General features: G+C 41.7%; 1 protein-coding gene across 6 annotated transcripts in view; it reads right to left on the bottom strand.

Moving 5' to 3' along the window:
• Positions 1–26740, bottom strand: part of cdk14 (cyclin-dependent kinase 14) — a 253273-nt gene that overhangs the window by 72386 nt on the left and 154147 nt on the right. For all 6 annotated transcript variants that reach the window (XM_039805595.1, XM_039805596.1, XM_039805598.1 and 3 more), the window contains 2 exons: positions 22076–22139; positions 6578–6626 (listed from right to left, as the gene is read on the bottom strand). In XM_039805595.1, coding sequence (XP_039661529.1) covers positions 6578–6626; positions 22076–22139 — 113 coding nt within the window. The remainder of the gene's footprint in view (positions 1–6577; positions 6627–22075; positions 22140–26740) is intronic.

Below are 26740 nucleotides of genomic sequence, written 5' to 3'. Positions count from 1 at the left end.
CTCATCTAAAAGTATAAAAAACATTAAAAAAAAAGGTTAAAAGCGTCGTAAAAAAGCAGATACAATTTCTTTTCTCCAAAAAGTGTCAAAAATGTAAAAAAAAAAACTTGTACCAAAATGTCGAATCGCCAAGCACCAACTCAATTCCTGATTGGCCGACAGAACATTCTAATCATCAACAAGCGCTCTCCGACAGGGCAAGAGAACGATGACATCATTTATGATACGACGATGCTCAAACGGGGCTAGTGGGTTGTTATATTTACTTGCTGGACGCGGCGTTTTAGTTGCCCCCGGGCCATCGGGCAACCCTTTCCGTTGAACCCTGTTAATCGCTGTCCTATAACCTATGTGAGACTGCAGGGAGCCAGGTTCCATTCAGCCTGAGATGATTTGTTCTGGGAGATGGGTCAATCCTAAATGGGATGAAGCGCATAAGAAGCTGGGTCCAGACTAGTTTAATGATAGCCAGACAGATTCTTTTAAGAGGATGGAAGAATGAAGGGCTGCCGTCTATCCAGGAGTGGGCTTGTGAGATGGGTATGTGTTTAAAATTGGTGGATTTTAATTTATGTGCAAAACACCCAGCACTTTATTGATTTCATCTCTCTTTATCATACTTTATCCAGTTCTTTATTTTTTTTTGTTGTATACTTTCCCATATGCCTTTTTGTTGTGCTCCCTCCTGAATTACCCTTTGGGGATACTTAAGCTATCTGCATCTTCAAAAAAAGATTGGATGTCTATAGTAGAAAATGGGGAAAGTAGCTGAACTTTCTGGAGGGCTCCTAAGAAGCTTTGTGCTGGGGAGAGATGTGTATGATGGTGTTATCATTTAGACATATGCTTATTTGGTTTATAGTGTGTCTATTTTGTCATGATGCGGTCTTGAATACTGTAGTTATAGTGGTGTCATCTTTTCTTGATTTTTGTATGGGTGAGTTGTGTACACGAAACATTTTAACAAAGCGTTCATGTGGCCGTTCACGTAGGTAGGGATGGGCTAAAGAAAAGGGACTGAAAGTCACGATATCTGTCTTGTGCGAGTCCCATTTCATGAAAATAAAATGCTAAATGTAATCTTGCAAGAGATTTCAATCTCAATGAGACTTTTAAAGGATATCTTTATATAAATCACCCCAAAACCTTTACCACTATTTGGGTAAAATAAATCCTCCAATAACTCAAATGACACCCCTAGTTTTCATATTTTCTCTGCCTTGTAGTTTCTCTGCAGGCGGATGCGCGTAGGTGTGAAATCACCTGGATACGAGCATGTTGGCCTCTGAAAAGTGTTGATGTATGCTAGGTGCACATTCCTTTGTGCTACAGCTGTCAGCTAGGCCCGAGTGAATAAGTGCACATCTGCAGCGCGATCGATCGTATCTCCTTAAACTACCGGGCGGCTCCAGGTGACGGCACATCCACAGCAGAGAGACGCATTCCTTCTGCAGTGGTGCGCGGCGAGAGCACTTCCATGCTTCTATCAGAAGACTACGCCGAGGCCCTGGGACAGGACACACTGTCCCCACAACACAACCAGTCTCAAAGCAGCAAAACAGGGGCTGCTTCGGAACAAAGTCTGTGTGTCTTTTGTCTGAAGACATCGTATGCAGAGCTCCCCCCCCCGTGTCTGACTCATTTGATGATGAGGGTGTTGTGAGGGCAAACAGGCCTTAGCATGCAGCTGCCATAGTGGTCACATTCTGTATACAGTCGACAGAAATGGGTTATAGAAAGCTAATCAGTCCCTCCAGAAAAACGCGATTATGCGATCGCATAATTCAATGCATAATCAGCCAAAGTCTGCATATTTATGCGGGGGTCACATTTTTCCGCCGCATAAATTGCTGATTTCCGCGCAAAATAATTTAATAATACCCGCATTTTTCGTTGTAAAAAAGTCACATTATCTTAGCAGAAAGTTGAAAAATGTTGCGTTTACTACACACAAGAGCAGCCATTTTCCCCTGTTGCCATGGGAACGTTATGAAGTGACGTAATTATGCGACATGAACATCATCGAAAAAAGGGTGTTGGGGCAATCACTTTTTTTTTCTCTTTTCCATCAAAGTCTTCCTGCAATTTCATTGCATAAATTTCATGCATAAATATTCCGCATATTCCATCGCATTTTTTAAGAAAACATGCCGCATAATCGAGAATTTTTGCCCGCAACAATCACAAAAAAACTCTGCATTTTTCTGGAAGGACTGGCTAATATACAAATGTTTAAAGCTATAGTGCGCAACCAGGGTGCAATTTTCCAGTGGGGATGCGTGGGGTTTCCCCCTTTCTGGTATACATATCCCTGCCTCTACTGAATTATTTGTATCCCCGGTGGGGACAATATGTATCCCCCCCCTCAAAGTGATCAGTGCTACTTCCCCAAATAATGTTACATTAATTACAAATGTAATGTGAACAGTCTATAGTGCCATAGAACAATAAAATCAGCAGTTGCTGGTTGTATTTAGCTGCTACAGAGCTCCAGGACCCCGGCTACCAGCGGCAGTTTTTTAGCCGCCAACAGGTGACTGTGAGCCGGCTACAGGCACCGCCAGATGATGCTCTTTTCAGGGGCCGTGGTAGTGGAGTTTAGACAGAAAAAGTGAGCGTCATGCGGCAATGACAGTTAAGTTTAGGCACCAAAATGACTAGTTAAAGCTACATTGTGTACGAAGTTCTCCCATCTAGCGGTGAAATTGTATATGACAACCAACTGAATATTACTTCCTAGCCCCTCCCGTTCTAAGCGCATTATAACTCCTACGGTGGCCGTATTATTCCAAGAAGTACGACTTCGTCCGTGAGCGTTCCTTCCATTGTAATAATAGTTTGACGTTATTTTGGTGCCATTACATTGCTAACTACCTACTATCAGCTATCAGGTTCCCAAACATATGCAAGCTGATGTTAGTAAAGTATCAGTGCTATCGTTATTCTGTATATTGTACGTGATTTTTAGTGTAAGGCAATATTTACAGCGTAGGAGAGAAGCAACGGAGGTTTGTGTTTTTAATATATTTCTCTGAGCAGTATGAACAATGTCAATGAAACCGAAATGAGCTCTTAGTATCTCCATTGTTTACACGCAGCTGTTCTAGCTGTAGCTAGTCAGTGATACAACTGCACATGCACGTGCGTTGTCTGCCAGGGAAATCACGACATCATTGCATTTATGTTACAAGGTAGACAATCCTTTTTCATTATTGACTCGAGGAAAAGTATCCTGGACGTCGTTCTAGCGTAATGCACAACCATGCTATAGTTAGCCAAGCAAGTATACAACTTTGAATTTACACAAATAGGCAAAAATATCTGTTGAGAAGAAAGCAGGCAACTTTGGCGTCCCTTTTAAAATCCTTGCTCCTTATGAGCTCTTTCCATCTTGGAAAAGCCACTCCAATATTAACTTTAGTCTTGTTGCTTTGCCTGTCGCGTTGTCGTTTTAATTCTCTTTTTAACTTCCTTAGTGACTCCATTATCTTCTCCCCCTCTCTGGCATTCGTCACAGTGCCACTGGGTGTAAAAGCGCGAAAGCAGGAGGTATGTCCCTCTTTGGCTAATGTATTTTAAAGATGGAGGCGCAACATGGCTGCCGCCATTCGAGCGACTTGCTCGTATGTATTCTGAATGATTCTAAATGGCAGATTCTACACGTATGAGAAGACTTTGATTAGTTGGTGGAAGTAATTACACATGAATGAGCACATATTTGTGGAATTAGTTTTTTTTGCCGAGAATCAACTCCAAAAATTACACAATGGAGATTTAAGTTTAGGAAAAAGATGGTGATTAAAACTCTCCCAAGAAACGAATGAGCGTTTCCTGGGTGAAGGTATTTTGTTTTCGCCCCAAAGTGAACTCCGCTCTCTGGCTTGAAAGCTCTGTGTTTTATGTTGACACCACGTTGTGCTATTTAATTTTGAGAATATTTTCCATTCAATATTGAAGTTAATAAATAAGTGTTTCGGCATGGCACTATATCCATGGTGGTATTGGAAGGGGGATTTAATTTGTGCAGGTTTTGTTTTGTTGTGCATGATCAAACGCCCCCCACCCCCCTCTGCTTTTTTCACAAATTGCACCCTGTGCACAACTATTTTATATTAATGAACGCCCGTTACATTCAAGCCATTGCCAAATGAGTTGCTACAAAGCTAATTAAGACTATCAGCTCCACACAACTCTCTCTGGATTTCTCAGTATGGCTACTTTTACAAAATGGTGTCGTCCGGCCACTTTCGCGCGCAGAAACTCGAGCGATGTGTTTTACGTCACTGCTAAGAAAGGACAACGGCGGCGCTCATTTTTGGAGACGAAGAGGACATAAAAAACTACAAGATGTTTACCTGTCCTGAAGGGTCCATTGTCTTTGAGATCCTCCGTGTCCTCCTTGATTAGACGGGATAAACACTACGGAGTCAATATATTTATCTAATCCAATGTATCAACACTTGATGCAGAAAGTATTGGATTGTGTCCTGGCTGCTCCAACCCGAAGGATACATCTCTTTTACGTTGTGAACTGACTATGGTTAAGGTTTTCTAGTCTCGCATTGCTAGACCTTTCTCCACAGCGCTGTGGACTTGGACAATGGACTGCTGTGGACGGGGGCAACAGCTAAATGCATCTTAGACACCTACAAAAATCTATATCAGTTTAAGTGGGCCCTATATTTAGTATATTTTCACCGCTTCATCTTGCTGTCACACAGCCCTTTCCTCCAGTTACATTAGTTCAAATTTTAGAAAGTTTGTGACCCGGCTGCACCACCGCCCCAACTTGCGCGTGTCGCTCAGTGCTACGTCGTTTCACTGCTCTGATTGGTTGGTCTACTGGTCTATTTAATTGCAGGCAGAGGTTTGACCGCACCGTCGATAACGCCCCTTGGAACTCGAAAATGAACTGAAGGGGTCCCAAACGTAGCGATGACCAAATGAAGCTTGGTGAAGCATTTTCTCTGTTTTCTGAGCCTACTGGATGGCGCTCTCGGTTTGAAGAAAAATACTCAAGGAATGGCAGCTCAGTGGGCTTTCAACCCTTTGTTTAACAAAAGCGCCATCTAGTGGGCTCAGAAACCTAGCTTCATTTGGCCATCACTACCCAAACACATTTGTGAATTAGTCTGTGCTGCCAGGCTAGTCAGTACTATTTATAAAATATACAAGATGAATAATTCACGTTTCCATAACTCCAGGGTCCTGAATGCTGCAGCCAGTTGGTTGAATTTAACATCACAAAAAAAAAGTTTCTTAAAAAATATTCACCTCTAAATTCGAAAATCAACTTACATGAAGAGGGCCTTAAAATGGGTCTTTCTTTATGATCTTATCCAGTGTTGTGCACATACTGTTGCTTATTCCTTTTATTTCCTCCCTGTTTAATGAAAAATAGCAGGTAGTCTCAAAGAAACACTTTAAACAATGCACACTTTAAACAATGCACAGAGGGTGCTTCACGTTATAACAACTCGGTTCATAGCTCTGGCCCGTCAGTTATGATAATAATTAGGAATTGCTAAACTATCATGGCTACGTCGCTAAAAATATGTTCGACTGGCTAGACAGCCGGCTCGTTTCCAGCCTGTAAACCTATGTTTAGCCATGTCACTATGTTCCAAGATCTCAGCAATGGAAAACACAACCCTGCATTGGATTCGGATTCATACAGGGATGGAGTTATGATGTGTAATTTGCGGTGTAATTCTTACTTCATAGATTACAGGCACAGATAGGATTATGGACGCAGATGGCCTATGTAATTATTATAAATCACAGGAAGAACACAGGTATTAGGAGTCCCGTGTGATGATTGCGGGGATGGATCCTCGCTGAAGCAGCTACACTTTGTGATTCCAGTTGATTAGACAGCTGGAGTTTTACATAAATAGCTCGCCTGGTGCTGCTTTAAAAAAAACTCCCCCTGAGGAAAAGAGACCAGCTCCCCTTTTGCCCTCCGTGGTCTCCCCTCCAGATGTACGCCTGGGGCAAACAGTGGCACACATCTGGGAGGAGCCCCGACGGTGCCTCCGTGACCTTTTCCTGCCATATGCATCTGATGTCCCAGAGCAGAATTACACACACATGCAGTATGCTACAGGAAGGGTGTAAGGTAGAGGAAGAGGAGTGTGTAAAGAGTGTGTGAGCTGCACTAACAGTGTGTTCTCTACCCATAAGAGTTTGGCTCTAAAGACAGGAATTGGGATAATAGCGTGTCAACACCCTATGACATAACACTAGACTTACTTACTCAGTGTTTTCCCTCGGTTTGTGGAGGACTAAGGTGCACGTATCTGTGTCTAAAATGTTGGAAAAGCTAGAGCACATAATCGATAAATAACACTCAAAAAGCTCAAAGAAAAAAAGTCCACTGGGGTCATTCGATCTGAGAAAAGTCTTTTAGTTTGTTTTGATGCTCACATTCATTCGGCTTGGGTGGGGCCCAAAACGGCTTGGGTGCTTCACCTAAACCCTTATAATTGCAGGGAAACACACACACACACACACACACACACACACACACACACACACACACACACACAACACACACACACACACACAGTTCACTTACTTATTCCACGCTTGTCTGAGCTTCTTAGCGCTGTACACTGTGAAGCGGTCTGTAATGAGAAGACAAAAAAACCAACAATATAGTCATTCATCTGAGACTTGACATCACATTAAAGTTACACACACGCTGAACTCTTCTAAAACACTTTCAAACTAAGCTCCTAAATGCAGTGGCAGGCCAAGCTTAATCCCATTATAATGACATGTTGCATTGTTTAATTGCAAACATTTAATGCCTTTTATAAACATACTGTAAACTCTCAAATAGTTTTCAACACTTTTATCATTCACCCAGTACATTCTGTTGCTCATTTCTCCTAATCACTGTGAATCCACTGTCAATAAAACTCCAAATGTACTGCAAAACATTTTTATACTGAAAGCCTTACATAACTCAAAGAGCATATCCCTTCCATTCCTGCCAGGATTTAATTTAAAACATATGCAGGAAGAGACTGGAACTTCCTGCCACCTATAGTTTGGTAGACTCTGTGCTATAGGGGGGGGGTGAAGTTTCAATATTGTTGCATTGTTCGTTTGGTTGGGTTTGCATTCACACCACACTCTGTATTTACAAAGACCCAGCGATTCCAGTAATTCCACCCCAAGAGCAAGCATTTGGTGCGACAGTGCCTTTAAACAGGCAGAAACCTTGGACAGACCCAGGCTATTGGTGGGCGGCCATCTGCGGCTGCCGGCTGGGACACAGAGACACTGATGTACAGAAATATGATTCATAATAATTACAGCAGTTGGTATGATGACAAGAGCACCAAAAATAGTAAACAAATGTCCCACGGTGGAAACGGTCACTGGTCTATTGGACAGAATGTCTGAGTGAAACCGGCCGACACTTCTGGTCTCAGAAATTATGGAGCAACACCAAATTTGTAAGGTCTTGGTTTTTTTGGCTAATGAGAGAGATAGAGATGATGATGATGGTGATGATGATGAGTTTAGGCTAAGGACCCCTTAACTGAAAGGGAGACGAAGCTGGGACCCCCTACTACATACAGTATATTGTATAAAACTGAGCTGCATATTAAACTGGTTGGATGGATGGTTGGATGGATATTCTCACAATATTTATACATCATGTTAAACATACGTGTGGATGGCACAGGGAATCCTTAAACTACATCTGTGGATGGCTACGATAGTGGCTACCTTACCTATAGTAAGCATCATCAATATTGTGTAAGTTAAATGTATTTTTTTCACAAAGAGGCAAAAAAAAATGTTTAATACTAATGTAGGATTAAGATTAATGTATAGTATATTTTGAGTAATTTTAATTTTTCTTTTTTTTTTTAACTTTACTTTTTTTTCCGCAAACAATAATTTGGTCGCAGACCCCCTGTTGAAGATATGTGCCTTAAATCATATAGAAGTCTGTAAATTGTGTGCGAGGTTGAAATGGCAGGCTAGTAAATGAAGTTTATGATGTTTTTCGGTTCACTTCCTATATTCGGGTCGGATCGCCTTCTCACCTACTGCAAAGTGAACTCAACTCTAGAGCACTTGGAAGATAACAGAAGACCCCCCTAGTGTTCAAGCGGACCAGAGTTCGGTTGTTTGGTCCGCATTAGAGTTTGAATGAGCTTTCACACCGCCCCAAACCAACCGGACTATCCGACCAAAACGCCCCAGGGTTTAGTTATAATGGCCCAAACTGCTCAGGTGTAAAGGCAACCTAAGAATATTTTAACTAAATTTGCAGAATAGAATTAATGGGAGTTAAAGGGTAACTACCGTTGTTTTTCAACCTGGAACCTATTGACCTATGGGAACAACAATCTTTGAAATTGGTCGAGTATTAAATGTGAACGCTGTAACCAGCAGCCACAGACCAGGCTGCTATGTGACCCTATGGGGCAAGCGTGCATCGTCAATTTTCTGTTTTTGCTGCCGACAGGCTCAGATTATTATTCAAAGTGACTGTCAACATTATGGAAAGGTGCCCTACAGAGATAGGCCTTTTTAAAACCTCTTTAAGACCTTTCTGTTTAACCAGAAACAGCTCTGAGGTCGCTAGTGCTAAACCCACCAGACTCCATTAAAAAAAACATTACTTTTAGCGTGTATAGAGCCAACATATTTTCACATGTAAATCGGTAAACTTTGTGTTTATTTCAAGCAAAGCTGGAGTTGTGATTGTTTGAAAAGTGGACGACGACCCAAAACGGCTTTTCATAGTTCAATTTTGTTTCTGTCGACAATTTCGCGGATTTGATTATGGTTAGATTGTTAAGATTGTTGTTCCCATCAATTAGACACAAAAAGCTAAGAAAATAGGGTCCAGGTTGGGAAAAAAAATGGTAGTTACCCTTTAATTGGTGAATGAAAACAGGGTTTTTGCTAAAAGGTGAACTCCGTGGTTAGTACGACACAAAGCTGTTGTACTGATGGAACGAGTGCTGTGGAAACGTATACTGAATTTACAATGTCTCAATTGGTGACTGGCCTTTACTTGTCTGTATGGGTATTTACGATAACTCTTACGATACAGAGCTTGAGCTTCTCTGAATGATTTGGATTTTGGAACCACTCTTCGTTTGACAACCAGTGTGTTTAAAGATCATGGCATGAACTCACCACATTAAAACCAATACATCCTGTTCAAAACTTCAAATTTACTTTAACCTAAATAGTAGAGTCAATCTTAGTGGCACAAAATAACTGAGACAAAACTGGACTTAATAGATGGGGTTAAAAGGTGCAGTTTCTACAAGCAGGAAGTCATGGCAGGAAAAGCTCAGGTGAAACTAATAACATGAACAATGTGTTGTTCAGTGTCTGAGAAGGCCATGAAGCGTGCCGGATTGCCTTAAAGAAATGTAGCCCTAATTAAAGTAATTAATTGCACATGTGCTTTTCCTGTTTGCCAAAGGTCTATAATTGGCTGTGTCAACCACACTTGCTGTAAGTATGACTATAGAACAAACCAGTTAAAATAGTTTGAATTTTACTGCAATGAGTGTTGCTTTGTTAATGACTTTCCCAGCTTAAGGAGTGGCTCCTATCGCTTCAGAAATGCTCTTGAGTAATACTCTATGAACTATGTACGTCTGCTCCAAAGCCAGACCACAAGAAATTGTTGTAATTTTGAGACTGAGTTATAATGTGAGACAGTCTCTTCACTGCTATGTTTGGGATGCTGCGAGTGTGTGAGGCTCTGCCCTGTTCTCCTAATCTCCGCCAAAAACCGCCATGTGGACACACAGTCAGGCTGGGCTGCCAATTGACCGGCTAGCACACGAGCTAGCCGGCCACCCAGCGAGGTAGTCCACCTCCCACACTGCCAGTCTAATCCTTCCAGCCAACCACCCAACTGCCTTTCAGTTTCAGCCTTCAGTCCGCCAGCTATAGCCCACAGTGGGTCCAGTCAGCCGGTCCAGTGCCAGGGCCGGTCTGAACTGGCCAAAGCGTCCCGGCTGCCAGAGGTGAAGGCTGCCAGCCCCAGTGGCCCAGAACAAACAGAGGGAAGGTGTGGAGGTGAGAGGAAGAGGCAAGAGATGATGAGCATGGTTCTAATATTAGATATATTTTTTTGCCTACCATTTTTTAAATGTATTATTTCCCCCAGAATCTATCTATCTATCTATCTATCTATCTATCTATCTATCTATCTATCTATCTATCTATCTATCTATCTATCTATCTATCTATCTATCTACCCATCTATATATATATATATGTGTTTTGTATTTTTGGAGTGTTTTACTGTACTTAAGGCACTTACGTAGACCATATGAATGGTTTGAGTGGATGGCTGTTTGTATGTTAGCATAGGCATAATTTACAGGAGGGATGGGGGGGGTTACAACCTCCCCAATAGTCAAAACTGGCCAGTGTAACCCCCCCAAAAACCTATTATAATTTCCTTTACATAAATAAAGACATTTGCACCATAACGTGATGCAGGAAAGGAAACAAATTGTTGCAGAAAAATTCCCCTGAATGCAGAAAATGAAGTGTTTGATGTGTTCAAAATTTCAATTTGGCTCAAAAGTGGGAGATCTGACTTCACCCGGCTGGATGGCACTCCGTCATTTGTTTCAGTTACGAAAACACAACCTTGAATGATCATTTAGGGAAACTCAATATGCTGCTTCAGCAAAATCGGGACGATAAAGATTCAATTGATGGATCAAATGCGTGTCGCTCGGGCAGCAGCGTAAGCCTGGCCTGATATATCAGTCCGACTGTAGAGGAGAGCAGAGGCGGAGAGCTAAAGCCACTCATGACTGGAAACCAGGAAGTGTCTGTGGAGCCTTTTCATAACCACATAAATGTGGAAAAAAAAAAGAAGTGGCGCTTCAACTCTGAGGTCAAGCCACACCGTCTGAAATACAGACTGGACTGAGAGGTTTGGGATGGAAAATAATAGTGAAAATGTGTTGAATCATAAGCAGAGGAGTGATGCAGTCACTGTGTGCAGAGGACGGTGATGCAACACTGCCACCTGCTGCACACTGCAGCCACCGCACTAATCTATGATCTTATTATAAGTATAAGCATATTGGAATATTGCAAAGAACTCGTCAAGGACTGGGATTCAACAAGGTGGATGGTTAAACGAATAATAACATAATTTTACATGAACCCATACACAAGGCCAAATCATACAGTATAGAGCAGGGGTCATCAACATTTTTCCAAGGGCCAGAATTTTTCTAAGCAGACACTCCGGGGGCCAGACTTTTCAAATAAAGAAAATAAAATGTATTTATACCTAATACGCCTATTCTTGTTTGATATTGTAAGATGAGATTTATTGAAATGGGGACATTTCATGTGAAGAAAGGGAAGAATGTAAGATGAGATTTATTTTGTGAATATTTAGTTAACAGATGACCTTTTTAGGGTTACTGAAATAAGTCACATATTTCCATTAATTGGAGCTTCATAGTGTATTCTGTTCCTTGAGTTAACAAGGGAGCTATCTTACATGTTGTACCCTGCCTGTAACGCAGTAACAGTTGGGTTGGCGGAGGGATGTGATGAGGAGATGATGAAGAACATTTTGTTATAAGTCTTGAGTTGTCCTACGCTTAAAAATGGACCAAGTTACACAGTCAAAGCTGTGTCCGTGTTCTTACTCTATCCGCGTCCCGAAAGTACTTTTATGTAATAACGACGTGTTAACGGTTAACGCTAACAATAACTAGCGTTACAGCATTTTCACTTTCTTACTGAATTAATGCTATATATTTTTTACATGTATTATGGAAACTCCATAATGATAACTGGCTCTTTAACTAGAAAAAACATCTCAGACTAGGAGGCAGTTCACTGAGGAGTGATGGTTAAAGTCTGTGACTACAGAGACATGGTTGTTGTAGTATGCAGCGTCCTGATTGGTGGAAAATGCTTGCAGGAAGAAAGGCCTGTTGTCAGGTAAACATGTCACTGTCAAAGAAAAAAAAAAAGTTGACGTGGAAAGCCCAAGCTTTAACAATGAATGGACTGATAAGCAGGCTACGCATTCGTCATGTATGCCTCATTTGTCATTCACGTGCATATTAAGTAGCCACATGGGTTACACTTTACTTGAAGGTATCTACACAAGAGTGACATGACACTGTCATGAACGTGTCACAAACATTATGAACAAGTCATAAACGTTTATGACATAACGCTTCTTTTAGTAAGTGTCATTCGGTTTTTGTCATGACAAGTTAGGGTTAGGGTTCATGTGTCATGACAGTGTCATGTGTTCATGACAGCGTCATGTCACTCTTATGTAGATACCTTCAAGTAAAGTGTTACCATTATTTGTAACACTTTATAGATATTGTTTTTGCTTTTGGTGTGTTGCTTACTTAATTTTTTATAATTTGATTTTATTGTTATTTTTTTGTTCGAAATAAAAATAAAGAAATCGGGAAAAAAAATATTCACTTTGACAGGAACGTCCATCTGTGTTGTAACGCTGACATTGGAACATCATTTTTTCTTTTTCTGTGCCCACTATAGTCAGCTCCATCAGACGTCGATGCAAAAGAAGGTTCAAAGAAAAATCACTCCTTGAATAATAATTATCCATCAGAGTGCGAGGCACATTTTAAATCACTCTTAAAAGCTCTGAACAAAATGATGTAACCTTCACAGGCCCTTTGAACCTATTAAATTGTTTTGGAGAAGTGTTTCCTGGATTGAACGGACTTAAGTTTGGGGTGTCCTTGGGTACAAAAACCAACAGAAAACTTCAAGGCACTCTCTTTTTAAACTGATTACATGCCTTTATTGTAATGGAATAGACATGTGAGAGAGTGCCTTGGAGTTTTCTTTAGGTTTTTGAGCTTTGAATGTAGTTCGAAGTTGGTCATTCAAACCGTTGAAGTGCATCTTTATGCATAGCTGGTCATAATTCCATTACATGTGGTGATCATGTTTTCATCCATCACATCACGGAACTATACCGATTTAAACCCCATGAGAAAGACGAGCTCCGATTATAATCCTTCCCAATTTGCCTGTGTCAATGCTATAATTTTCGGACTGTAATAATCGGCTTGCGCTTCATTCTGAGGCTTTATCGCGCTTTATGACCGCCAAGCTTTACCAGACCATCTCTGGTAAACATCTCAGTCTTCCGGTGCATGTTAAAAAAGTGCAGACATAACAACATCAGACCTGCAGACGTCATGTGAACAGATGCTTGGATGCTAGAAGCAGGCAAGGCTGCCCGTGTGTGTGTGTGTGGCTCAGACAGCTGAACAGCTGTTCAACACAGTGTGTGAGAGGCAAACAAGAACCAACCGTCGCCATGGCCACAGGATGAAAGGTTACATGTGTGTGTGTGTGTGTGTGTGTGTATGTATGTGTGGCGTGTGTGTGAGTATATGTACAGTATGTGTGATGTGTGTGTGTGGGGCGCGCGACACCCCAGTCGCTCCCTAATTGGCCACAGGAGAGAGGAGGCTGTATCACATGGTGTGCTGCCTCGCTGCTCTGCTCTATCCCTCTAACCCTCTTCATGTCCGTCTTCCCCTGTCCTCCACTCCCCTCCATCAGCTGACACTAATCTGCAATCCCTCTATTCATGCTCCCTCTAAAACGCCCTAATGAGCTCCCAGAGGGCATGGCTGCCCTGGCAGAGCTGCGGCCACTGCCACTGCCACCCCCACCCCCACCCCGACCCTCGTCTCCCGCTAGGTTAATGGAGTACAGTGAGGTTTGGATTGCATTGAACTTTGATGGTCAGGTTTTGAGTACTGAGTGTATAAACAATTGTGTCCCTGACAGGTAATTGGCTCTGAAGCGCAATATTAACGCGTTAGCAAACACTCCAAAACTGTGTCTGCTAAAGTGTTTGCGTTTAGTTGGACCATCATTTATTTTTCAACAGGACAATGACCCCAGACACACCTCCAGGCTGTGTAAGGGCTATTTGACCAAGAAGGAGAGTGATGGAGTGCTGCGCCAGATGACCTGAGGCCTCCACAGTCACCGGACCTGAACCCAATCAAGATGGTTTGGGGTGAGCTGGACCGCAGAGTGAAGGCAAAAGGGCCAACAAGTGCTAAGCATCTCTGGGAACTCCTTCAAGACTGTTGGAAAACCATTTCAGGTGACTACCTCTTGAAGCTCATCAAGAGAATGCCAAGAGTGTGCAAAGCAGTAATCAGAGCAAAGGGTGGCTATTTTGAGGAATTTAAAATATAAGACATGTTTTAAGTTATTTCACACTTTTTTGTTAAGTACATAATTCCATATGTGTTCATTCATAGTTTTGATGCCTTCAGTGAGAATCTACAATGTAAATAGTCATGAAAATAAAGGAAACGCATTGAATCAGAAGGTGTGTCCAAACTTTTGGCCTGTACTGTATAACAACGGTTCATTTATGGGATAGTTCCCGCGCCGCTGCGGGAACTATTTTCACCAGATGTCCCTCACTTTCCGCTTTCTTTCAGTTAACTTTAAAGGGGTGATAGAATGCAAAACTGATTTTACCTTGTCATAGTTGAATAATGACAGTTTAGTGGGTAACTAGGACATATATAGAACCTCTAAATCCCATTGACACCTCTTTTCTCTGCAAATCTCACTATTTGAAACTGCCTCTGAAAACGGGCGAATCTCAACGAGCCTCATAGTTGACGTCAACTATTGCGGCTCCTCCTCATTTGGCTCTAGTCTTTCTCTTTGTCACGCCCCAACATTTGCATAGGCTACACAATCTACACATGTCTTCTGAATCTAGGTCGTGCAGATCTCAGAAATTGTATACATTGTTCATATGCTATTTTACCATTAAATTCACTTCTGAGACTTTTTTATGCGAGAAATCAAGAGGTCAAATACGGGACGTTTTACGAAAATGTATATCTAATTGCAAATTTTGTCCGACTGTGTCGGAGTTCAGAGGCTGGTGCTGCCTGTGTAGCTGCCTCGCCGCCTGGCCTGCCTTCCTTCGCAGACCCCGGCCTGCTGTGAGGTAGATGGAGCTCAGTCACGGCTGGCAGCCCACAGCACCTCATACCCGCGCAAAGTCACCGTTTTGGGCTAATGGACTACGAAACGCCGCTGCTCTGACAGAGCTCCAGGGCCTCCAACTCCCCTCTTCCTGCTAGCTAAATGCCCGGTGTATGTGAGTGAAAGCGCGGTCAGCGAGCTTGTTACGCCAGCATTCTCTTACCACAGGTTCCAGTTACTCTTTTAATGTGTGTAATTATAATGTGTTGAGTTATTTAAACAAACGATTGGGGAAATAAACGCCGCTTGTCCCTGAGTCTCAATGATAGAGCCTGCGGGTGGATGGAGCTCTATCAATGAGAGCTAGCTAGCCTCCTCTTAGAATTCCTCTGGAATTCACAAAAATTAATTAACTTGAAATCGGACACCGTTGTTAGGTTTTTAAGACATTTAGTTAGATGTTGTGTAAGTGGTGTGACGAAATTCAAACTGTAAATATACTCGAATTAAAGCGAAAAGGAAGCTAACTATCCGTGATTTGTAGCTAGGATTGAAGGGACAGTCACAGCTAATGAAACACCTAGCTAGCTAGCTAGTCTTCACAAATATTAACTTGAAATCGGACACCGTTGTTAGGTTTATAAGACATATAGTTAGATTTTGTATAAGTGGCGTGACATGTGTGTAACATGTGGTAAGCGATTGCTGGTGTAACAAGCTCGCTGACGGATCTCTCACTCTCACACAACGGGCCATTTAGCTAGCAGGAAGAGAGGAGTTGAAGGCCCTGGAGCTCTGTCAGGGCAGCGGTGTTGGTAGTCCCTGCTGTGGGCTGTCAGCCGTGACGGAGCTCCAAGTACCTCATAGCAGGCCGGGGTCCGTGAAGGAAGGCAGGCCGGGCGGCGAGGCAGCACCGGCGGGCGGCGAGGCAGCACAAGCGGGCGGCGAGGCAGCACCAGCGGCTGAACTCCGACACACAGTCTTACCAAATTTGCAATTAGCCATCAATTTTCGTAAAAAGGCCCATATTTGAGCTTTATATAGTTGATTTCTCGCTTAAAAAAGTCTCAGAAGTGAATTTAATAACGAAATAGCCCGACAAACAATGTATAACTTTGCAGTGTCTGAAATATGAGGCCTGCTGCCGAGTCTCCCATATGTTTCTATGTAGTTTGCTCAAACCAATCAGCGCGTAGCTCATTCTGAATATTCATTAGCATACCATATTTGGAAGAAAAGCTCTTGTTACAAATAGAGCCATATTCACAGGGTAGTTAAGGGCCTAATAAAATAGCATTCGGGCAATTTTCAGCCCAACCAATGTTACATACCCCATTAGGAGACCTTAAGGAACAGTGTAAAATACCCTATATAATCATTCTATCATCCCTTTAAACTCCGGTCGCATAGAGCAACATCAACGTTACCGGCGGAGAATGTCAAGTTTTGAATAAAATGTGGACGGTGCAACAAGGCAGGCCTGCTTGGTTCTTTCGGAGAATGATTGTAAAGATTTACAAAGAATATGTTTAGGGCATTTCCTCTCTAAAAGGGGACGTTTTGGGAGCGACTGGTGGGATTGCTGTGGACGAAGTACACACGGTGATACACTGGTAAGAGCCAATGAGGTTTAACCATGTATCAGCTAATTTAAATAGCTCACATTACTGTATTGTGTGAATAGTTAAATTAATTTATATTGTATGTGGCGTTTTCTTTTGCAAGGTGCAAATGTTCCACGAAAAGAAGTTCCTTCCAGAGACTATTTTGCCGAGTCACCATTGATGCGTCCGGAGCTTATCGCCGCCCAAGACCAATCGGATTGGTTTAAAGATATGTGAACAACCCCTGACTGTTAATTCTTCTATACTGGGAATTCTGTGTGGAAGGGCCAGAGTAATACTAGAGAGTAAGACTAGTATGAGGCCTGGTGTTAATAGGCATTGTGTATGCTAAAGTGTTAGCATGGAACGCTGCTGTCATTTAGCACTGTGTAGACTAAAGTGCTGCAGTAGCATGGAGCCTACAGTTTAGCTGGTCAATGATAATGGATACATGTCGGTTTTGGCTCCTGAGAATCACTGAAAAGTTATACATTTATACAGGGAGAAATCCATCTCATGGCACAGTTTATAAACAGATCAAATGTCCTTCATGAAATCCTAATAATATTCATGTTTGTGTATGATAGAGTTATTCATGTAGTCCATGTTATCAGCATACATTATCATACAGAACAAATAGTGACAGTAGGCCCATGCTAATCATTTGGCATACATTACGTACAGGCTCCATGCTAATACTTTATCATACAGAAATGTGAGTGTCCCCCATGCTTAACTATTATAAAATGGGCTCCTTGGCACGCTTGAGCATGAGAACAGTTTTGTTCCTGCAGCCATTACATTGAGGAATAAGTTATAGCTAGTGTTTACTCTTGTTTTTTTTGTTTTTTTTATGTATGCACTCTTTTACTCCTTTGCTTTTATATGTGTGTATGAGGAGTCTACTGCAAACAAAATCTTTTACTTTTTTTTTACTCGTATTAAATCTTTTTACTCGTACGATCTTTATGTAGGCCTATGTATTATCTTATTCTGGACCGATAAGAACTTTTTTGATGATGTGTGATAATGTGAGGATGTGTGATAATGTGAGGATGTGTGATAATGTGATGATGTGTGACTCTACTGCAAACAAAATCTACCTTCGGGTATAAATAAAGTAACTTGAACTTGAGTAGTGAGTAGACGACAGCTCCCACAGAAATCTATAAAATGTATACATTTTGGACCTCGTAACCATTCAAACTCCGTTGGTAACACACAGTAAGTGACTTTACTACCTTATGAGTGGATGAATGCCTCCCAAACCGGCCAAACAACAAAGTGGGAAGACCACAACACAAGGCGATTCGAAATCTTCTGCTAGCGTTAGCGCAGACACAGGTGCTAATGCTAACAACATGGACGCGCTGGCAAATGTTACTGCTGTGCAAGCCTCTATCGACTCGTTTCGGGAGGAGAACCGGGCGTCTATTGCCTCTCTACATTCGATCCTGAGTGTGTATGGCCAACGAATTATTGATCTGGAGGACGGACTGAATGAGTTTGACAAGAGACTGAGCAGCGTGGAAGCTTCCCATACTTCGCTGGCTAAAGAGAACGATGCTTTGAGGGAGAAGGTGGCGTACTTGGAAAACTACACTAGACGGCAGAATATACGCATTGTGGGGATATCAGAAAATGCGGAGGGCCCACGACCAACAGAATTTATCACCAAACTACTCATCGATGTGCTTGGGGAAGACAGTTTTGAGAAGCCGCCGTCGGTGGATAGAGCCCACAGGAGTTTGGCCCCAAAACCAGCGGATGGCGACAATAAACCGCGGCCATTCATTGTCAAGCTCCATCACTTTCAAACTAAAGAGTTGATCCTACGCCTCGCCAGACAGAAGGGCCCACTCTACTTCAACGGATCAAGACTTCACATCTTCCCTGACTACAGCCCGGATGTCAAAAAACGCACAGCCTTCTACGAGTCCACGGCTCCACGCCGCAAAGATCCAGTTCGGCCTCTACTACCCAGCCACTCTGCAGTTCACACAAAACAGGAAACGTATGAAGTTCACCGACCCTGCGGGGGCGCTGGCCTACATCAATAACAATGTAATCGCTGCGGAGAATGGTAAGTGAGGTAATGTTGATGATCGGGCCAACGACGTCAGTAATCATATAAAAGAGACGGTGGTATCATTTGATATGGCTATTCTGTCATATTTTCTGACAGTATTTTCTATTTTTATGGTATTATTTTGTTAGCATTGTTCATAGTGGCAGTGGACGTTCTGTGTATGAAGGTGTGTATACACATCACACGTAACACTATATATTTATGCCCTCCTAAATGCTTATTTTTTTTTATTTTTGGTTCTCTTTATGATCACCACCGGTCTCCCTACAGTGACTTTCTGCGATCTATGGATATCTTATGGATGTCACAGGTCACTTAATATACTGTTGGAGAGGTTCATCAATGGTTGAAAACAGTATCCATCGTTGCGGGTAGCATGCAAATGCAGGTTTGCTGCAGTTTGAAGTTTTCTGGGGGGGATAGCCTTCTTAAGGCTTGTTTATGTGTTATATGTAGTAGTTTTGATGTGGCATTTGTTCTATATACAGTTTGTGCACCTATCCGGCTTTTTTAATCATCTAAATGGGGTAGACGCAGGTATTTTTGAATTGAGTGGTTCTAATGACAGAGTAATTCACATCTTGTCCCAGGTAAAGATGACATGAAAATTATAAGCTGGAATGTGAAGGGTCTGAATCAGGCAATCGAGAAAAAGGGTTCTCTCTCACTTACGATATCTTGGGGTTGGTATTGCTTTCCTACAGGAAACCCACCTTCAAAATCGAGACCAGTCTAAAATTCACAAAGAATGGGTGGGGCAAAACAATTTAACTGTAAAAGTAGAGGAGTAGCTATACTTCTTAATAAAAAGATTCCTTTCATTGTATCAGACACTATCTTGGATCCAAATGGCAGATATGTGATGGTTATGGGAGAGCTGTTTCAACTTCGCTTAGTATTGGTCAGTATTTATGGCCCAAACTTTGATGATGATAGTTTTTTTTTTTAAAGATGCTAAGCTCCATCCCTAACCTGGATAGTTATCATTTGATTATGGCTGGGGATTACAACCTGGTGATGGACTCTGTCTTGGATCGCTCTTCTCAGTCTGTACCAAGACCATCTAAATATGTGCAAACAATCCAGTCGTTCATAGATATACATAAACTTATAGACCCATGGAGATTCAAACATCCCACTAAGAGGGAGTACTCGTATTACTCTAATGTACACAAGTCATTTTCCAGGATAGATTTTTTTTTGGTTGACCCCTATTTGCTTAATGCTATTACAGATTGTAAATATGATCCAATCATTATCTCTGATCACGCCCCAGTTAGTATTAAGGTAACTCTTCCGACTCAGAGGACAAAACGGACATGGCAGCTTGACACACTCCTACTGGCTGATTCAGACTTTGTGAAGTTCATTACAGAACAAATAGATTTCTTTCTGCAGGTAAAAAGGACTGATGGCGTCTCAGCCTCAACCCTCTGGGAGACACTTAAAGCGTATCTCAGGGGACAGATTATTTCTCGCTCTGCTTATATTAGGAAGATGAAGTATAAGAATATTGAGGAACTATCTTCAGAAATTAAGGGTCTGGACAGGCTCATATCTGGTTCTCCGACCCCTGATTTGATTAAGAGGAGAGTAGGCTTACAAACTGAAATTGATCTCTTAACTACCGCCCAAGCGGAGAGGGCTCCTCTTTAAGTCCCGTAGTAGATTCTATGAAGAGGGGGATAAACCTTCCAAACTATTAGCCAGTCAACTCCGCCAAAAAGCGGCGTCCCGTATTATTTCGCAAATTGTGCTACCTGACAGCTCCTCAATGGAGGAACATCAGGCTATTAACAACTGCTTTAAAGAGTTCTATTCTAAATTATATTCTTCAGATTCAACAACGCAATAATGTCCCTTCAGAGTGGAAAAGCCCCTGGCCCGGACGGGTTTCCAACTGATTTTTATAAAAAAATTTAAAGATAAACTTGCCCCTCTTCTTCTCTCAGTCTATGCAGAAGCACTGGAGAATAACATTCTTCCGCCTACGCTTCACCAGGCGTCTATTACACTGTTATTAAAGAAGAATAAGGTGATTGCTCATCTTATAGACCAATCAGCCTGACAAACTGTAACGGCAAAGTGTTCTCAAAGGCCATTGCACTCCGGCTTGAGACAATTCTTCCTCATGTCATTTCGGAGGATCAGACTGGGTTTGTCCAGCATTCTGGATGCAATGATACTTTTGCTACCTTTGAACAACTATCCAGAAAATTCGGTCTGACTAATGATCATTTTTTCCAATACTTGCAAATTAGGGATTTTACTCATAAAAAGTTTGCTAATTTTCCTACACTCCCCTCTCCTCCTTGTTTGGATTCCCTATTATGGGTCAATATACTGACTAAGAGAAGAATATCATTTATTTATTCCCATATCATGGATAGCTGCAACCTCTCTATTTCACATATTCGAGAACAGTGGGAAAATGACTTGGGGGCGCAGCTGTCTGATGAGGAATGGGATATGGCTCTTACTAGAGTCCATTCTTCTTCCATATGTTCCAGACATTCTTTAATACAGTTTAAAGTGTTTGCACTTCTCAAAAGCCAAATTAGCAAGAATATTTCCGAACGTAGACCCATTATGCGATAGATGTAAACAGACGCCAGCTACTTCCTATCATATGTTCTGGTCTTGTCCAAAACTTGTTCCTTTCTGGTCATCCTTTTTTGAAGTCATCTCTAATGCTTATGCTTCTAACATCTCACCCTCTCCCTTCGTTGCTATTTTCGGTTGGTTTTCTGATACAACAGGATCTGTTCCCCCTGTTCATCTACAGAGGGTCATTGCCTTTTCCTCCTTTTAGCTAGACGCTTGATTTTATTTAAATGGAAGGCTGCTACTCCTCCATCACACCACCACTGGATCAGGGACATTATGCAGGATGTTAAGCTGGAAAAAATCAGATGTACCCTCAACGGTTCTATCAACAGATTCCACAAAACCTGGGACCCTCTGATAACTTATGTGAACAATTTACCTGGTCTGGAACTGGAACTCTGAATGTTTAAACCTGCCCTTGGTCGATCCTCTTATAAGGAATGTTAGGTGCACTTGTTCATTTTTTTTTTTTCTCCTGTCCGTCTGTTGTCTGTCAGGTTGATTTTAGGTTTGGTCTGTCTTTGTCTTGTTGGGATTGTTTTTCTATGATTATTTGTAAGATAGAGAATATGATTGTTTCATGTTATAACTGGAAATGTACAAATAAAGTGTTTAAAAACAAAAAAATGGGCTCCTTATTATTTCTTTGGCCTTGGGTTACAGTAAGTATGATTCAGTTTAGTGAGGGTAAAAGACGTTAGTGAGGGTTAACAGCACGATTGTAGTCACTGTGTAGAACACTGCCGTGCTGTGTGTGACGTGAACAGTCTCTCACCTGGTTTGAAGTGTGGCAAAGAGTTAACACCAGGCCAGGTGTCCTCAGATGGGGTGCCGAGGACCTGGAAAACACAGCGAGGACGGAGATGAGAAGTGAAAATAACACCAAACAATACTGCTAACTCCAGCAGTTTTCAAATAAACAAAACCAACTTAACCATCTCCACCAACACATTCTCTCTCCCATCGTGTCAAAAAGTGACCCTTGGTCAGGTATCTTTGGAGTTTGTTATTGACGCAAAAAGTCTCCTTTAGCGTCATATTTAGACGCGTTTGGTCGGGACTATTGGCGTCACTTTTTGACGCTCTGGGTCGGGACGTACATTTAACTGACATGCAGCATAAGAACGGGACAGATAAGTTGAGGAAAAGATGGTGGGTGGGGTTACAAAATGTACGTTTCAGGGACATGAACACCAGTCTCCTGGGTGAAAGTCCTGTCTAGTTTGACTCATCCACCCACCCAAATCTGCCTCCTTATGAGGATTTTCGGTCCTTCATACTACTCTCTACCGTTTTCTCTCTTAAACCAACACCAAAGAACTTTTTCCTCTTCGGTTCCCCTACAGGTTGGAAGCAGAATTGTCCATTACCAATGTCATAGTAGTTTCTTATGTCTACAGAACTACAGATCCGCTACCCGATCTGGCAAACTTGCATAGTGCGGTTATAGCCGGTAGAGGGCCGCAAAGCGAATGCAGAAGTGCCGTTCACCCTGTTACGAGTTGATGAACCATTGAAACGATTTTGGAAACATTATTTTAAGATACAAAAGAATCTTTGGTGTTGCTTTAATACTACGTCATCTTACAGTGCTGCGGTGGAGCTGCTGCTCTGCCCGGTGCATTCCATACAGACGCTGAAGGGGGACTTTTGCATCGGTCTCTGACGCTGAGAGACACTGACCAAGCATCAGTATTTTACTAGTTGTGAGTGAGAACGAGTTGTCCTCTATGCGCATTTGTGGTTTAGTGGACACATTTATTACATGATTAGAAGGATAACAAACAAAGGAAAGGGAGACTCCGCATCAATCACATATTTTATTATTATCTGTATCAAATTAAATACCAACGACTAACACATTGAAGAAACCTTGAGCACTTTTAATATGTTTTTTTTGTTGTCAAATATAAAACTAAATCCTTAATGCATCATGTGAGTACTCCCAAAACACTGCAAATATCATTGAACAAATGGTGAACTCGTAGTATAGTGCTCTTGCGAGTCAATAATGTCAATCAGAGGTTCTCTAGTCTATATCCTTCGAGTTCCACTTCCGGGATTGCTCCGGTGCTGCAGGAAATTCCGCCGGATGCTTTTCCGTCCCCTTCCTCTTTCTTTGTGTTGGCGTTCTAAACTCTGGTGGATTTATGAGGACTATGGTTAACTGCTCCTCAGATCTCTACAGGGTAAATCCAGACAGCTAGCTAGACTATCTGCCCAATTGGAGTTTTCTGTTGCACGACTATTTTGCAGCGACTATTTTGCAGCGACTATTTTGCAGCGACTCTGTGCGGCGCTTAGCACCACCCATGACGATTGTGATTGGTTTAAAGAAATGCTAATAAACCAGAGAAGGTTTTCCTCCCATCCCGGAATGCTGTGTGGACTAGCCAGACCTTCCTCCAGGGCGCTTTGGAGGAGGGTCTGGCAATGCGACACTAGAGGTTCTCAGACAAGAAAACTAGGTAGCAAGTGTAAACTATGTGTTATGGATTATATATGTTGTTCCCTAGTAGTGTTATGGTTGTGCTGGTAGGAGCATGAGAAAGAGAGAGCCACTGACTGGCTGCACACTAGGGCTGCACGATATGAGGAAAATATCCAGAGGATGTGTAGGCCGGGACGTCTCTGCAGCACCACAATACTTCATTCAGAATGGTTTGACCCATATTTTGCCTTTAAGAAATATTGCCCCCACTGCGATTTGGATATTGCACTTGTCCATATTGCGATTTTGATAAAATTGAGATTAATTGTGCAGCCCTACAGCACACAGGCATCCCATGCACCCAGCCTGTGCAATAGTCATTATTATTTAGGGTTTTTCCTAGCTTAGAATGGGTCTTTGGGGGGGGGGCTACGCACCACAGGAAGCACGATCGGTCCCCTTACAGTAAAAGCATGTCTGTGTTACCTTATTTGACAAAAATCTATGCATTTTCCTGTTATTTCTGACAATTTGATAAAACAAATTGTATATTATGCTTGATTAAATGAAACCCCAATTACCATAACTGCTTAGAGTTTGGTAAATTGCTCCTAAACACATTGTGAGAGGATTTAAATGTGTATTTAAATTATTTTATTTTTCTTCTCTGGGGCTAGGTAAAACCTCTTTGTTGGGGCGCCAAGAATTCCTCTATGCAGGAAAAACCCTGTTATTGCAACTTTTATGGACAGGCTGGCTGAGTTCTCACCAGGGATGGAATGTGACTAAGTACATTTACTCCAGGACTGTACTCAAGTACAAAATGTCGAGGTACTTGTAATTTACTTGAGTAAATGCCACTTTCTACTTCTACTTCGCTACATTTCAGAGAGAAATATTGTACTTTTTACTCCACTACATTCATCTGTTACAGCTTTAGTTACTAGTTACTTTACACATTAAGATTTCTGCACACAAAACACATGTAGCTGATAAAATCTGATGTTTTATTCTAAAGTAAACTAGCCAACAATATAACGGCCTACAAGTCCAGCTGAAATGATTAGACCATTAAACACACAACTGGTTGGATCCTTTACACTTTCTACAATGGGAGGAGAGTTCTTTACTTTTAATACTTTAACTACATTTTCCTGATGATACTTACAGACTTTTACTCAACGAACATTTTCAATGCAGGACTTTTACTAGGAACAGAGTATTTTTACAATGTGGTATTAGTACTTTTACTGCAGAGAAGGATCTCAATACTTCTTCCACCGCTGGTTCTCACGCACACAGCCTGGCTTTACGATGACAAAAGCCAGAGCAGCGGACATGCCTCCCACCTGATCCATCACAGCGAAGCAGCGTAATCGTTTCCAGATTGTCTCTGATCTGCAGCACACCGCAGCAGAGCAGCTGCTCCGGGATCAGCCTGGGTCAGTACACATGCACACACTGACTGGAGCTGTGTTGTGGGGTCACTGGGATGCTCTTTAGATGGCTCTTGCTGGCACGGCTGTTGTCTCGCATTGCCAGACCTTCCTCCACAGCGTAGTCCACACAGCATTCCAGTATAGGAGAAAAACGTGCTCTGGTTTATTGGCATTCCTTTAAACCAATCACAATCGTCTTGGGCGGTGCTAAGCTCTGGGCGGAGCCACGGTGCCTCTGCTAAATAGCCTCGGGAAGGAACTTGTTTTGGTGGAACGTGTGTACGTTCAAAAGTTGTTTTAGTCGTGCAACAGAAAAGTCTGATTGGCACTGGAGCAATCCCGAAAGTGGAACGTCGTGAATATTGAATAGCATGGCTGAGATCAGTTGTGGAATGTAACTATGTACATTTACTTAAGTACTGTACTTAAGTCCAAATGTTGAGGTACTGGTACTTTACTTGAGTCTTTTCTTTTCATGCCACTTTCTACTTCTACTCCGCTACATTCCAGAGAAAAATATTGGACTTTTTACTGCACTACATTCATCTGTTACAGCTTTAGTTACTAGTTACTTTATACGTTAAGATTTCTGCACACTAAACACAGTAGCAGTAGTATTTAGTAGTTTTTGTAGTGGAAATATGATGTTTTATTATGAATTAAACAGCATGCATTGAAAATACTACTAAAGTAAAAGTGTGTAAGTATCATCAGGAAAATGTAGTTAAAGTATTAAAAGTAAAGAACTCTCGTCTCATTGTAGAAAGTGTAAAGGATCCAACCAGTTGTGTGTTTAATGGTCTAATCATTTCAGCTGGACTTGTAGGCCGTTATATTGTTGGCTAGTTTACTTTAGAATCAAACATCAGATTTTATAAACTCCATGTGTTTTGTGTGCAGGAATCTTAATGTGTAAAGTAACTTGTAACTAAAGCTGTCAGATGAATGTAGTGGAGTAAAAAGTACAATATTTCTCTCTGGAATGTAGCGGAGTAGAAGTAGAAAGTGGCATGAAAAGAAAAGACTCAAGTAAAGTACAAGTACCTCCACATTTGGACTTAAGTACAGTAGTGGAGTAAATGTACTTAGTTACTTTCCACCACTGATTCTAAGTGAAAAAAATGAAAGATGGTTCAGCTAGAATGACAATGAGAAAGAAGATACAAAGATGGCACGTTGAATAAAAACCTATGTTGGCCTGTTACTAACACATGGTGGTCATAGGTGATGTAATAACTAAGAACGGCACTAGAGTGCAGCAAAGCACTGTGAGGCCGACCTCAGTCAGACTGCAATGAGAGCAGTCGGAACAAAGAGAGTTCCATGTGCAAGCTCAGCAACTGAACTTCATTTCAAGAAAAGAAAAAATACCATATGGTCATTCCTCTAATTTGTGTTTAGAGGCAATAACCAGTTCTGGGAGAATGTCATTCATTATTTGAACATATAACACAATACTAACAGTGGTGGAAGAAGTATTTGGATCCTTTATTTAAGTAAAAGTACTAATGCCCTACGGTAAAAAAGCCCTGCATTGAAAATGTTACTTTAGTAAAAGTCTGTAAGTAAT

The sequence above is a fragment of the Perca fluviatilis genome, chromosome 7 (genome assembly GCF_010015445.1).
Source record: "Perca fluviatilis chromosome 7, GENO_Pfluv_1.0, whole genome shotgun sequence".
Classification (NCBI taxonomy): domain Eukaryota; kingdom Metazoa; phylum Chordata; class Actinopteri; order Perciformes; family Percidae; genus Perca; species Perca fluviatilis.
The sequence above is the reverse complement of the archived record's forward strand: the minus strand, read 5'-3'. Positions and strand labels throughout refer to the sequence as shown.